This window comes from Poecilia latipinna, unplaced genomic scaffold, assembly GCF_001443285.1.
Source record: "Poecilia latipinna isolate Pla-1442-1.1 unplaced genomic scaffold, P_latipinna-1.0 Scaffold1346, whole genome shotgun sequence".
In the NCBI taxonomy this organism is placed as follows: Eukaryota; Metazoa; Chordata; class Actinopteri; order Cyprinodontiformes; family Poeciliidae; genus Poecilia; species Poecilia latipinna.
In genome coordinates, this window is record NW_015113962.1 from 62,957 (window position 1) to 77,960 (window position 15,004).

The 15,004-nt window shown below is 43.9% G+C and overlaps 1 protein-coding gene across 5 annotated transcripts in view; it reads right to left on the reverse strand.

Annotated features, from left to right (window-relative positions):
- Nucleotides 1-15,004, reverse strand: part of smtnb (smoothelin b) — a 52,945-nt gene that overhangs the window by 19,190 nt on the left and 18,751 nt on the right. For 4 of the 5 annotated variants that reach the window (XM_015055960.1, XM_015055962.1, XM_015055961.1 and 1 more), the window contains exons 5-9: nucleotides 14,578-14,657; nucleotides 9,570-9,657; nucleotides 4,231-4,934; nucleotides 2,878-2,929; nucleotides 577-1,170 (exon numbers count right to left, since the gene is read on the reverse strand). In XM_015055960.1, coding sequence (XP_014911446.1) covers nucleotides 577-1,170; nucleotides 2,878-2,929; nucleotides 4,231-4,934; nucleotides 9,570-9,657; nucleotides 14,578-14,657 — 1,518 coding nt within the window. Of the gene's footprint in view, nucleotides 1-576; nucleotides 1,171-2,877; nucleotides 2,930-4,230; nucleotides 4,935-9,569; nucleotides 9,658-11,801; nucleotides 11,949-14,577; nucleotides 14,658-15,004 lie in introns of those variants that run through there. The other variant, XM_015055964.1, reaches the window with a different exon arrangement.

Consider the following 15,004-nt stretch of genomic DNA (forward strand, 5'->3'; position numbering starts at 1 on the left):
ACAAGCAAGCAATATGCATGAAATGTGAAATGTCCTATCCAGTCAAATAAAGCATCCAAGCAGTTTTGATTGAAATATAAAAACAGACTCAGAGTGATGACAACTTTGATATACTGTGCAACTTTCACCTCTTGCTAGGCAAATTCACCAAGAAGGAAGATGTAAAAGGAACATTTTTCTCATTGAAATTCAAATCCAGATGAATTACAGACAGCCTGTCTAGTTTTAGATAAATATGTACAGAACAACACAAAGTAGCGCTCTGTGTGGGAAGACAAGATTGTTCATTCTCCCTGTAACAATAAAAGCATTGAGTTTCGGCTCAGACGGCTTGTTGTTTCTGCATTTGTTTGAAATCTGCTCTCTGCTGTTGGACCAGTGACCTCACCGCCCCCCCATCAGGGCTGAGAAACGTGCCCACTCTGTAACAAATGCCCCTCAGTCTCTGCTCATTGTTCAGCCCTTGCATCTATCCGGACCACCTCGCACGTTTTGCTCGTCTGGTCTCACAAAAATCCCACTTTGAGTCCATCTAAACTACTAGAAATTGAAAGTGTGTTTCCACAAAGCTGTTACCTGGCCTCTGACCCAGAGTGGTGATGCGCGGCGTCATGCTGGTGATGGGCATCATGTTGCCTCTCTGCGTTGACGAGGACGATGATGATGACGAGGACGTGGTGGTGCGGCCATCCTTGATCTCAATCGTGAGGAAAGTCTTCATGTCGGGGTCTTCCTCTCCCTCGGGGACCTGCGTCTCAGCTGCTCTCCCTGGGGTCCGCTCTTCCTCTGGCTCAGCCGATGTAGGCATATCTTTTTCAAGCCTCGTCCCGCCCAGGGAGCCCTGCGATTGGCCGGCTGAAAACGGAGGTCTGCCGGCCACTCCTTTGAGGGGCTGAGGTGCAGCTGGGCTCCGGGACGCAGCGGTGTTGGACGCTAAGCCTACACGTGGCCTGGCTGGCGCGTCTCCAGACGTGCCGGGGGATGCCGATGCTTGTGCGAACAGCTCTGCAGCTCTGGAGAGATTCGTCAGGCCAGAGACGGTCCCGTTTCTCAGAGGGGTCTTCTTCAGCGCGGGGGGATTTTGGCTGGCTTCTGTGAACTTGCGCATTCTGTCTCGGACAGAGTTGGTGCGGCTGAGCTGCTCCAATGTAACATCTTTCTTTTCAGGTGCTGCAAAAAAAGAAACGGATCTTAGAGAGTAACGACGAAATGCAGAGAAGGAAGGACTAAATTAGTCCTAATGATTTCTTTTTTCTTTCACAATAACTGTGTTGTAGTTTATTTTGTGTATGTAGTTAAGTCATTTTAATTTTGTTTTGTATTATTTTCTTTGTTTGTTTTTAGTAAAACAAATAACTCGTTGTCCAGGGACAACAAATGAAAATGAGCCTTTTGGCCATTTCTGGAGCATTTTCTGAGGCAATATTAATTAATGTGCATTGTTCATATTCTACATCTTCAAAGACACTTTCACTACATCCAGGTTCAAAGTCTGGAAAGTTAACTTATTTTGATCACGTTATCATAAAACCTAAAAGCCCCGACAGATCTCATCATTCCTTTGCTTCTTTTTTGGGTTGTTTTTTCCAACTCCTTTTACTTTGTTTTTGTCGTAGCTGCAAAGAAATATATTGTCTTAAGCAGGCAAAAAGGGAACAGCCGCTGTGAAGTTCAGACTTTTACAAGTGTAAAATTTACTAAAATAACTGCAGACTTTCAGGTCACGCTTATCGTGATCTGCTTTAATTTTCTGAATTGCGTTTGTTATGCCTGTGCTTAAAACAGGAAGAACACAATCTGCACATAAAACCCAATCACCTACGGTCCGACTGCTCATGAAACCAGCAGAGCTGCATGACGAGTTTTTATGTGCCTTTGAGTCAGAAACTCCAAAATAAAAATACTGACGGCTGAAAATGCCAGGCTTCCTTTATCTCCGGCTCTTAACTGGAAAACTGTTTTAAAACCAGAAAAATCCACAAGAAATCTTCTGGATTAAGATAATTTTCATCTGAAGTGGAGAAGACTGATGGTCCAGTTAGTCAGAAAAGTAAGATTTTTATATATACATGTATATATGCACTCAATACTCAAGGTTGTGCTGAGAACAACACTTTTCAGTGTGGATGCTGTTACTAAGTGAAGATCACCTTATTCTGGACACTTTAAGGATCAATGAGGAGTTTCAGATGGAGAGAGGACGAGTTTTCTATAAAACTATATATTTTTAAGGTTTTTGGCCTTAATGGCCTTTATTCGTCAGTAACTGGACAGGAAGTGGGGTAGAGAGAGAAGAAGAGCTGACAGCAGCGTTGTGGACCGTAGCCTCACCAAACGCTGCTCTACTATCGAACCATGGTGTCCCAACAAAAAATATTTTAAAAAGAAATTTCAAGACCTGTCTACAGTTCACTGAGGCTGAGGGAGAACAAACTTTACTGCAACAGGAAGGCAGCAAAGTTCATCTGTTTTATCCTTTTAAGCTTTCAGGCTGATATTTATTTTAAACCAGCACAAACTGAAACGGCACTTTACCAACATAGAAACCATGCGAGAGTTTTTAAGCATTAACCAGTCAACTGCAATAACCTACAGTACTGAATTTTCTCTTGTAAGATTTGCAGCACACATATGAGTGTTACACTTTATCCCTCTTAGCATTTAGAGCAGAAATATTTCTCTGCCATCATTACAGTTATTTATTTTTGATTTCTGAAGAGGATCTCAAAGCCCTTCACTTTCAGATTTATGAACCCTGACAGCAACGACCACACCTGATGGCATAAAAGAAACCGATTTAAATTCCCAACATGATGCGTTTCCAGAGAAAATGTGATCCTGCTGCACGTCGAGTGTTGAGCTGAACTGGAGTCTTACCAGTTTCCCTGGTCTTTCCATGACCGAATGTCAGATTTCCATTAGCCGTTATCTAAAAAGGAAGAAAGACAAACAAAGATACATGACAATCAGAGAGAGGAAGCACCAGAGATTAAAGGTCAACATGCTCTGCTGGTAACCACAGAGCGCCAACATCGAGCTGCAGCGCAGATTCGCGAGGAACTGGAGTCTGCATATTGGGGCATAGACACACACACACAGAGATGATGCTAAATTCAGCACCAGCTGCTTTGTTTTCATTGTGTAACATTCATTCTTGGTGTCGATATGGGCCTCTGTTCTTTTCCTGGCACGGCAGCCACAGCTGGAGCCTGCGGTGTTTACATTGCTCTCAGGAGACTGGCTCCACATCGGCCCATTTTAGAGCGAACAATAAAAGAAATCCGGGGCCGGCTTCGGGTGAGCGTGTTTAGAGAAATGACACGATGCCTCCAACACGGTGGGAAACGTTCCTCAACAGCAACCAGTCGGCACAGAAACAGAAACTCTGAGTGTTTTTGTTTTCCCAAGAGCTCCAGGACGAAGAACGAGGGGGGAAAGTATCCCTCCCTGACAGCAGGTGAGGCGGACATGTCGCTGAGCTGAAGCAGAGACAGTCAGGTGCACCGTTTGTTTGCGTAACCCAGTAACAAAAACCAAACAGCGTCCACCAGGGGCTCGGCTTGTTGGGTTTTTGGATGCCGACAGGACGCTGAAGAATGGGGCCGTGGAGTTCATCAGGTACGGTTAAATGGAGAGCCTGGAAGGTCAGCGATCCTGGAGGTTAATGTGCAGCTTAGCGCCGCTGCACGACTCTAATAAATGCTAGTCGTTTACCTTATTATTGCTTGTTTATTACAAGAATAAATGAACTTTTAGATGATATTGTGATTTTTTTTTAGATGCACCCGTGGAGCATGCATGCTACTAGGAAGATAATGGTATGCAATAGTAAATGTTTATGCCCAAGATCTGTGAAGATGTACTAGGGCATCGAGAAAGTTCATATGAGAGCATGAAGTGCCTGACTTCCTGTCAGCGATGCATTTATTTTCAGTTCTGGGTGATTTTATTTCATTTCTTTGTCATCTTGCACAAAGGATTCCCTCAACTAATGATTTGATTAAGCAAATAAAGAACAATGACTCCTCTAGTGCAGGATTTTAAGATTCCGGTCCTTCTGCTTAGGCCACAACTTGGTCTCTCCTTTAGTTTTAAGTCGGCTTGTTTGCTTTGCTGCAGTACTCTGACACCTAGTGGTTTTCTGAGGGCCTGCGTTGGATGTTTTACCTTTAATATGCCTGGATAATTTTCAGATATTTAAGGACAACATTAATAAGGTTATACACTAACCTTCTGAATCTTGAAGCTCAACTTTCCCTGAGCGTGCCCGTTAAGGAGCCCGTTTGCAGGATCTCTTCGAGATAAAACGGCCCCATCCGGCTGGTCCTGGTCATGGCTGCGGTCCTGGTTGCTCTCAGTCTGGATGCTGGCTGGACTTGTTTCAGATTCCGAGTCGGTGCTGCAAACAGAACCACTCACTGGTCTCTCTACGTCCTCCGTTGGAGCTTTGACCTCAGAAGGCAAACTCATGCTGAGGTCGGAGGTCACAGCGTCCATCCGTTTTCTAGATAACGCGCCCATGCCGTCTTTGTTCCCGGACCCCAGACGGGGCCTGACGCATGAATCCGAGATATCCGATCCCAGCCTCTGTCTGGCAGACGACAGGGAGCTGGTGCTGCGCTCCGAGGCGGCGGAGTCGAGGCGACCGCGCTGCGATGAACTCTGGCTCCTGTCCGAGGCTCCAGAGTCCAGCCGGGGTCGCTGGTTCGAGCCCAGACTCTTCTCCGAGGCCACAGAATCCTGATTGGACATGGAGTGCACAGAAGTCCCGCTGCGGTCCGAAGCCGTGGAGTTGGACCTGGTCCGGTCGGACAGTAACGAGTCGGACTCTGGGGTCATAGCTTCTCTCTGAGGCTGGATCAACATGGGCCCAGAAGTGTCATCTTTTACCAAATGATCAAGAACCACAACCATGCCTGAGTCGGAGTCTTTGCCTGAAATAAATCAGACAAAAAGATTAAAATTAGACAAATCTGCAAATTTTCCCTTACAGGTCAAAGAATGGAAAATATTAAGTTGACGCACGTTTTTATTGCATCATATATCAACATATTTGTTTATGTAGTGCTTAGAAAACTGAAGTTTTAAGATGATACACATTTTGTTTTAATGAGTGCGCTTTCCTCTAACAATTCACCCTCTATAATGATAGAGACTGTTTTGGCTGCTGTAGCTCAGTGTTATTGAGTGACCTGGTCTGTGCTCAGGTATCAAGCCCCATTTATTTATACACAACATGTGATGATGATGTTTTACAACACAAAACATCGTCATCAAAATCCTTAGGAATGGTCTCCACAGACAGTCGAGCACAAAGAGAAGCTGAAACACCAGCTAATGATTTCACAGTGTTCAAAACAACGCACTGGTTTTATGAGGAAGAAAAAGAAGAACCTTTTCTGCAAATTTTGTCCAGAAACAATTCAAACCAGACTACGGATTATCCAACGGTATATATGCAAAAGGAAATGAACATGCTAATTATGGTCCAGCATGACGTCCACATCAGTAGAGCTGTGATGTTGACGTTGCTGTAGGTGAGTCACTGTTGAACTAAAGCTCCTGTTCCCTGAGAGACATCAGTTCAGTAAATGGAGGAAATGGAGACGCATGGAGTCTTAAGGGGATGTAGAGTTTTCCTGTCCCTCAGTTCCTGACTGACGTCTGGGGAGAAAAACAAAAACATCTTGCGACCAAAGTCTGAGAGAAACAAGAAACTGGAGAAAAAGCGGAAGCAAAAATGAGAGTAGAGATAAGCATTTCCCTTCTCCGTCTCCTTCTCTGATCAGGAAACCACACTCCAAACAACAGAGGTGCCCACATCCTCCCCTTGTAATGGTTTCTACCTCCAAACCTCTGTGGTATGCTGCATCCTGGGATGCTTGAGGGCGTTCATCTGCCACGGATGGAGAAACCATGCCGTTTCCTTCTTCTCATGTGTAATAAAAACACTTCTGAATGACCTCCGTTTGGCCGAGCTTTGCAACAAACTGAGGTTCTCTGCCTGTGCATGCCCTTTATTGCCTTTTATTCAGAAAAGCCAAATCAAAGAGGGACTCTGACAGGAGGCCCTGAAATATTTCCAGTCACATGAAGCATTACTCATCAAAATGATCAAATATCCCAGGTACTCCTACTACATTTCTGCATACATTATAAGAATGATAAAATAAATACCACAGATTAATTTGACTGTGATGACTGATTTTAAAAACAATACAGCAATTGGAGTCTAATTTTTATTAGAATTTTTTTATAAAGCCAAGTTACAAAAAATGAATCATTTTCCAACTCACTGAAATAATCTGATTGGTATTTATTAATTCCACTGCAACCCCTAAAACCAAAGTTGCCTTATAGGATACATTTCTCATCTTCTAACAGACAACAGATAAAACTATCAAACTGCTGTTGCGCAATTAAAATCAGATTATTATGTAACAGGATCTGAATAGGAGAAGTGATTATGGTGCACAATTAGCACAACATTTGCTGCCATGAGCCTAAATCTAATGATGTTCTCGTCTAAAACCCAATTATGACTAAAGTGAGAGCCGGAGCACGTTGCCTCTTCAACACACTCTCACGTTATTGTTCATGAGTTAAACTCTGTCATTTCAGTTCTTCTACATTTTCTGGGAAAAACCCCATGGCTGCATAATGAAAGGCCTTTTTTTATTTTTTGCATGAAAATAGCAACAAAGGCTGCAGTTGTTTTTTTGTTGCCGGCAAACAAAAATAACAGCAGAAACAAAGAACAACCAGGAGTTATTTCTGGTGCCTTTAGAGTGAACATCTGACCCGAGAATCCATGTTATGGAGAGGTCAACACGAGTGCTTTGTGTTTTTGTTCTTCGCTCAGGACAACCGCTAGCAACGTCCAAGCGCAACTTGATAAACCATTTTATTTACGAAACAAGATTCCTGTCGAGTCTTCACTGCCACCCACAAATGTCGAGGCAAAGAAATGTTCACATTTATCGAGGGGACATAATCACGTTTTTAAGCAATTATTTTAAAACCTAAGAGGTCAGATGTTATACAAAAAGACAATTTCTTACAAAGGAAGTCCCAGCTCAGTAACAGTTACTGGATTGGACAGCTAATCGTGATATTTTTACATCACAGGTCCTGGCTAAACTGCGATTTTGTCAGCTGAAAATTGTGCATCCAACTAATTATAAACTGTGTTGTTTTTTTTTTGAGACCCAAGTCCATTTCTGAACATCTGTGTTCATGTTCAGAGTGAAGACGGTCCATGTTGGCTGCTGTGTGTATCTGGTCTGTGAGCCTCAAACTATCAACAAATCCCAACAAAACAAAGAATAAAAATTACTAATTTTAGAAAATTATCTATAAAAACAAGATCAGCTGAAGCAACTTTCCCTGAGCGTGCCTGGGGGAAAGTTCGAGGATTGTAGCCGTATACGACAAATCGTTTATTTAGTTTAAATGGTCACCAGTTTTCCCCGGTTTTCCCTCCACTTCAACCTTTCAGAACGGCTGAGCTACACAAGTCACACAAGGAACTCAACTTCTTAGTGCAAAGAAAAAAGCACCATGATTTATTTGGACACCTGGACAAAACTCCTGCATTTTTTGTGGCATTTCAATAAAAGAACCTTAAATCAAAATATGAGACCATAGCTTGTTGATGGATTTGGCATCACTGGGTGCTGCTAACCAGTCCACGGCTGTTGCACAGTGATTTATTTAAAGCAGAACAAAAGCTTCTAAAACTGTGTGTGCATTTTGGCCCAACCTGTGTTCCCTCGCTGCGTTTCTGTGTGAAACTGTAATAAGTGTGTTTCAGTTTCTTTTGGGGCCTTAAAATGCAAGGTCAGGTCCACAGAGAGCCTCTGAAAACATTTCATTTCCTAAATCATAGACTTACACGGAGCAGTTTTTGCTGCAGTCCAGTGCAGCTGGACGTTTGCTGCTTTAAGGCAAGAGTGTAAATAAACGCTTCTTTTTTTTTTAGGTCAGGAAGGAAGCTGTGTATTCCAAATAGAAAAAGAACGACTTTTTCCCACTTTCACTCAAACAGTTCAACAGCTTCAGTCCCACCCTGACCACAGCCCACTGATTTTGTTGACGTGTCCCTTTAAAGTATACCTTCTCCCTTTGCTTTTCTACGGTGGTCATCTTCGGCTGATCCTGGTTTCACCCTGACTTAAATTGTACGGTACGGATAAATCGAGAACACTGGGGAGTTTTTCTGCCACGTCGGGACAGCCCACGTTTTGTTGTGGTAATGGATTTATTTAGCAGAGGTGTGGCTGTTGGGTTTTCTCCGTGTTCCTCCCGAAAACCCCACACCACCAAGCCCTGGTCACTGTGAAGGACACAGAGCCCCGCCCTGGCCGGACCACACAGAAAGACGTTTGTTACGACCTTCGCCCCGAGCAGAAGCTTAGGTAAACAACAGAAATACACTTAGAGGATGAAATGCAGCTCCTCTGGCCAATAAAGAGAAATGTATAAACATTTTAAACCGCTTTGCTGCTTGTAAACAACAGATCATTGTTGCTTTTCATCAATATCCATGTAGATTCAACGATTCTGGTGAACGAAATGCATTCATTCCTGCCCACGCTTCAAAAATCAGACTGTGACCAACTCCAAACACTTAATAAAGTCGGATGAATAAGCTTAATGTGCCTAAACTAATACGACCTCCTGACCGGCAGGAGAACGGCTCCTTCAGCAGAGAGGGAAACGCTTCAGTGTGGATTCAGTGTTTCAACGGATTTTTACCCACAGTTGACCTTCAGGCGGATGTTTGCAGTTTATACACTTCGCTTCTTGCATTTCACCGATGCCCAGAGTGTGATATGTAAACATGATGGAAGCGTGGAGGTGAGGGCGATAATCAACACGCAGAGAAAAAGCTGCTTTCTTCAAACACTGAAGGACGCTTGAAGCTGAGCAGAGGCTGCAGACGAAACGCCTGCGATAGTGAAAGGATTGATCTAGCAAATAACTTTAAAATAAAGAATGAAATCAAAGGACATTTAAAATGTTTGGTGTTATCCAATTCTCAGCAAGATGACAATCAAATATTCTGCGTATATGGTGCAGTGCTATTTCAATGCCACCTGCAGCTCAAAGTCAGTAGATCAGAGCCCTCAAAAACAAGGGATGTGAAAATTGGCGGTAAAATCTTCGACTGGCGGGTCTTTAACCCTTTCAGATCCAACATGTCGTCAACAATCCAGCCAAATTTGCAGTTCCGTAATTCTGCCAATAACTCGCTACATATTGAAAATTCCAGTTGTTATGGATAAACGGACAAATATATTAAATCACGGGACATTTAAAGAACTGCGTACGATTAAAATAAGCAAAGATATCCAGGCGGAGATTTGAAACTCAAGTCATAAAGGGTTAAATAAAACAATTTATTTCAAAAATATGATTCAGACAACAAAAACCCATAGACAATATAATCCACTGAAAATAAAATCTTAATTTCATACGTTTTATTTTTTTCAAATAAACATGAGACTTTTTTTTTTTTATGGGTTTTAGTATTTTTGAGAAGATTAATTTAAAATTTGCGGCCCTACCTTTCCTCTGCAGCTCTCTGTCGTGTTGCGCCTGCTGGGTGTGCAGCTCCTGGATCGGGGCACGGAGATCAGGGCGACTCTCTGACTGCTGTGGACAAAACAAAAGGAAATCTTCACTACAGCTGTGAAAGCATTATTCTTCTTCGCTCTTCAGAGACTCAATGCATGCACCACTTTCACAATGCAAACCCATATCAGTTTAAAGATTTTCCAATATGTTTTTGTTTTGTTGTTTTTTTTTTCTGCAATTGATGGTCAAAAGCTTTAGAATTAGAGGGCAGCACTGCATCCAGCGCGACTGCAACACAATGCTGCAGCTTTCTGAGCGGCAGCAGCGATTCAGCACATGGAAGAGAGATGGATAAGGTGTGGGAGAGGAAAGCTACCGACAGGACTGTCTGACCTCAAGCTCCTCTTCAGGAGAATCAGCTGCACAAACACAAGAAACACGTGCGTACACTCTTCCACATGCATTTGCACTCTTAAATCATAACTACACACATTGGCGTGCAGACACCAAGACAATTTACAAAATTAATGAGCAAAAAGTTTCAAAAGGCTTGGGAGCATCCTGACCTCAAAATCTACTTTAATTTTAACATTTTTTGTCATGAGGATGGCATAAACTCTTATTTAGGAGCGTCAAAGTAAAAGGGGTGCAGTGCACAGTTATGCCAAGCATTTCAGATTACCATTTGTTCAAAGCAAAAAAATGAAAAACCTTCTAAATTTGCAAATACGTTTGTAAGGCAAGTTACTTCTGCAACGTTTCGCTTAAGTTTTCAAGCTGAAATCAGAGTTCAGTCTTCAGAAAATTGACAACCAAAGAGAGCATAAAAGATGATCTAAAGCAGTTTCTCTGTAGAAACCCAGACTTCATTCTGGTGAGCCAAATCATGTCCTTGACCTCCTAAGACTTTAGTAAGGTCAGAGACACCACAGTGGGAAGCAGTAATCTAGCTGAACGCTCCCTTAATGAGCCCTTAAAGTGTTTGATGAGTTTAGAGGAGAAACAACAGAGAGAAAGCACAAAAGTAAAGTAATTCAAGATGACTAACAAAGGCCACTGTTCTCCACAATAAAGCATTCAATCAAAGACTCACGGAGGGAGAAGGGGGCGGGGGGATGACTGTCCCTGAGCCACCAACTCGATTAAAGAGTGCGAGTCTCCCCCCCTCCAACTCTGCCCTGCTCAAACCAGCGGTCAGACAGCCGTCTTTTCAAAGCTCCCAGTAAAACCACAGGGAACGGGTTTCTCACAGACGGTGAGGCAGGGTGAAAAAAAAGATAGAGTGGAAATAAAAACAAAGTGCAGACCTGTTGCCAGCCACCATGCTGTCATTAGCGGCTTCCCTCCGGCACCGACGGCCAGGACCCGACTGAGCTGCACCGACGCAGACCCACAATGCAACAAACCGAACCTGGCCCCATCTCAGTTTGTGTCAAACTCATAAACAAAAAAACAAAAAAGAACAGCTGGCCCTCCTGGTCACCGCAGGAAGGCGTGGGACATGAGAGTCCTCTGAGGTCAGCAAAAGAAAAAAGAAAAAGAAAAAATAAGTCGTAAAAACGACAGAGTGAGGAACACACTTCCTTCAGCAGCCGGTGCAGGAAGCCGGGTCTTTAGACCCGAGTGAGTCGAGGGGTCCTCTGTGCCTTCATATGACGGGGAAATATAGGAACCTGGCGGCTCACTTTCCATTACTGCAGCCGGATGAACAGCTCACTTGGCTGGACTCCAGTGACTTCGCTACAGTAGCAATCATCTGAGGAAACCACCACAAGTCCTCGGCTCAGAGTCTCACTACGATTCACTGCATACCGGCATGATCTACCTTTGGGATTTTTTTTTTCCACCCCTTTTATCAAATTTCTTCTCTCTTCTCGTCTCCAAACACAACTAAATCCCTCGCTATTGCAAGCGCCGGATTTGGTTTCAAAGAATTAAGCTCCTGTTTCTTCAGGTCTCTTCTTGCAAAATGCTTACAGGACAGACAAGAACAAGCAAGACCGTCTGGAACCAAACAGCTGCCTACCTGGACTCACCTAAACAGCAGGCAGAACGCATCCACTTTCAGATGAAATGCAGTAAATATATTTTTTTTTAAAAAAGAAAAAGATTTTCCCCCTGCAACGTCGACTCAACATTAGTTGATTCTATAATGAAGCCGTAAATAACTGATGTAGTGACGAGTATCCAATCTGTTGCTAGACGGACCTGAATGTACCGACCTGAAATGTAAACACAGAGCCAGGCACGTCCCACTTTCCAATCAGATAGCCTCAGACTGATTAAGGAAACCCTTCCTGATTAGGCTTCAGAGGAGAAACCAGAAAGGTTCAGAAAGTCAGGCGAGCGTTTGATCTGGAGAGTCGGTCCAGCTGGAAGAAAATCTGAGTCACGTTTACCTCCTTTTCCTCAGACCTACTGCCCCAGTTCCAGTCTCTTCCAGTGCCTCTCAGTGGAAACCTGTTTGGAGTCAGGATGTCCACTACTCTGCCGCTCTGCTCCCTCCGCCACATCACACACACACAACCACCACAAACACACACAATACCAACAAGCCACTCCCTTGACTTCCCCTCCCTCCCAAGCTGTCTCCTTAGGGAAGTGATCCCCCCCTCACCCCCCTCCCAGACACACACACATTACGACTTTCTGTCTTCACAAGGACTTTGTATTAACTTTTATTCATTCATTTCTTTAGCTTAACCTTAATCTTGACCCTAAACCTAAACATTACCAGTACATCCCGAACCCTGGAGCAACACTTCGTCTTATGGGGCTTAAAGAGCAGCGAGTCCTCACAACGTGGCGCTTTTGAGAAAAAAGGTGAGAACTGCTAAAACACCATCTCTCACACACACACACACACACACACACACACACACACACACACACACACCCCTCCCCTACAGGTTAGAGCTGCCTGGCTGACACATTAACTTCTGACCCTCTGCCTTTGCTTTGACCTCCTCCTCTCTATAATCCTTCATTTTTCATAGAAATCAACTTCACCTCGATAACTTTATGTTTGTAGCTTTCCATAATAAACTTTATAGTCTTAAACCAAGTTCTCTTTGCCATAGAAACAACTTTTTAAAAAAGCTAATGAAATAAAAAGGAAGCTTTGACTTTATCTTATTTATCCCTGCATGTCATCAAAACCAACTAAACAGCAAATGAATGGCGATAAAGTAGAGATTTAAGAGCAACTTTCCTCTGGCAGCAAAGCGAGAGCCCGGATGAGAGGCAGCCATCACATTGCCTCCGATTGCGTGCGACCGTCTACCGCTGGGGCGTATCTTGGACCACCATCTTCCGCGAGACAATTGCGAAGAGCTCAAAGAGATTGGCGGCTGTGATGTGAGTGGAGGAGCCCTGCTGCTGCTGGCTGGAGTCGTTTTTGGCCACATCCCCACTCTGGTGAAGACTAAACCGCTAAGGGCACAGCTGGAGGCCTCGTCTTCTCCCAGACCAAAGTTAAAATAAAAAAAATAAAAAAAACACACATCCCCACTTATTCATCTCTACAACTGACTCAACGCCGTTCAGCTGTCCGACAGGAAGTGAGGTACAAGGCCTAGACGTTAGCGCATCCTGTTCGCTCTGACATCCTGCTATCTGAGAGGGGGGGGACACAGACACGCATTGGCTGCAGAAAACAATGCAGTGAAGCATTTCGGTGCATCACTGTGGTGTCCGTTTTAAAATGAACTAACAGAACTTTGCATTGATGCAGGACATATTTTCACCTCAAGTCCTGAAAACTGCAGCGACCCAAGCAGTTAATGTGGATTAGGGCCGAACACGACGGGAACACTTCAGGAAGCTGCAGGACATCCAAAAATACTTCTGCAAAAAGTCCTGACCAGAACCAGAAAAATGGATCCGTTCATTCCTTAAAATTACTCAACTATTTCCATGACGAACAGATGATTTAAAGGTCATTGACGACACAGGCAATACGTTGTAGATCAAATGTGAACCTAGTTTTATGTTTCTAATCTTTTTGCTTTGGAAAAAAAAAAAAACTCCCTGAGATGTGCAGAAGCCATCAGGATTGAAAACATTCCTGTTAACCACAACTTTCCTACAAAAAAAGGTCAAAGATTATTTTATCAGTTACTTTTTTATCAGGTTTCAGCAAATTACTCATCTCACATCTACATTTCTGGTGTTTCTTTATTTTCATTTTAATTCTTTTATGAGATTTTCTTTTACTCCAGTTCATGTTGTTTTCCATAAAGGACTCAGGATGACCTTTTGAATGAAGGGTTCTGTGCAAGTTGTCACTTTGCCTCGTTGAAAACCACAGTTTTGCCTGAAGTGTGTGTATATGATAAAATGTAACTTTCCTCCACAGAGCATTTATCAGGAGCTCCCAGGATCAGCAGTCAAGATAAAATCTAGACCCTTGCATGAGCCTCAGGCGTTCACGTTTCAAAGCTTTGTCATTACAGTGAGACAAATCTGAAGAAATCCTCTAAAGGACAATTCAAACAGGTGCAAGATTTTACTTTCAGGTTATGAATGGCTGCACAGTTAAAAACAAGTAAGCTGCTGACTGCCAGAGAAAAACACATGGCCTGGAGTAAACAGCAAAGTCGAGGCGAATTGCATCCTCCCCTCCAACCTCAGCCAGATCTCGCTAGGAGGATTTTTGAAAACAAAACACATTCCTGAGTCCGTGGCGGCTGAGCCGTGCGTTTTCCCCGAGTGTTGGTGCACGCGCCTGCTGTGGCCGCAGCCGTAACTCAAGCGACAATGGCCCTTCTTGTTGTTCCTCGCTGCATTCTTCAATGGGTCCGCAGAAAAGAAAAAGAAAAACCCTCAGTGGCCACGGCTGTCATGCAAGACAAACTCTGCCTCCGCACACTGGTCCACGCTCGGATCATTCCAGTCGCTGGAGGCCGACGACGGATCCTCCGTATCTTACCCAACAGACGCGCCGGGATGCCTTTCTCAATTAAACCCTGATTGCTTCATTGGCGGCGATGTACTCACCGCAGCTCCCACAATGCTCTGGGGCGCAGCGCTCTCCGGCTCTAGGCGGCAGATGGAAACTTTGCTCTTCTCCGCAGACTCTGCAAACACACAACGGTAGAGCTCAGACGCTTCAAAAGAAACACGCGAGAACGCGTGTAGCCTGACGTCGACACTGATGAGATAAGTCGTACTGACATGACCTGACAAGGTGGGAGCTGCTTTGTTTTCATTTTTCTTAAAGTTTGCTCAAGGGTTGAGGCAGGGCGAGGCCCGGCGGCTCCAAGCAGCGAGAGGAATTGTTCAATCAGGAATCATACAGCAGATCTGAATCGTTTTCATGTTCGTGTAGAACAGTGAACATGTCTTTCCCTGGTGTTTAATCCAGCCGGTGGGTAAGAAGAGTTTTACCTTTAGTTTAACGCCCTCCTCAGGTCAAACTCCGTCA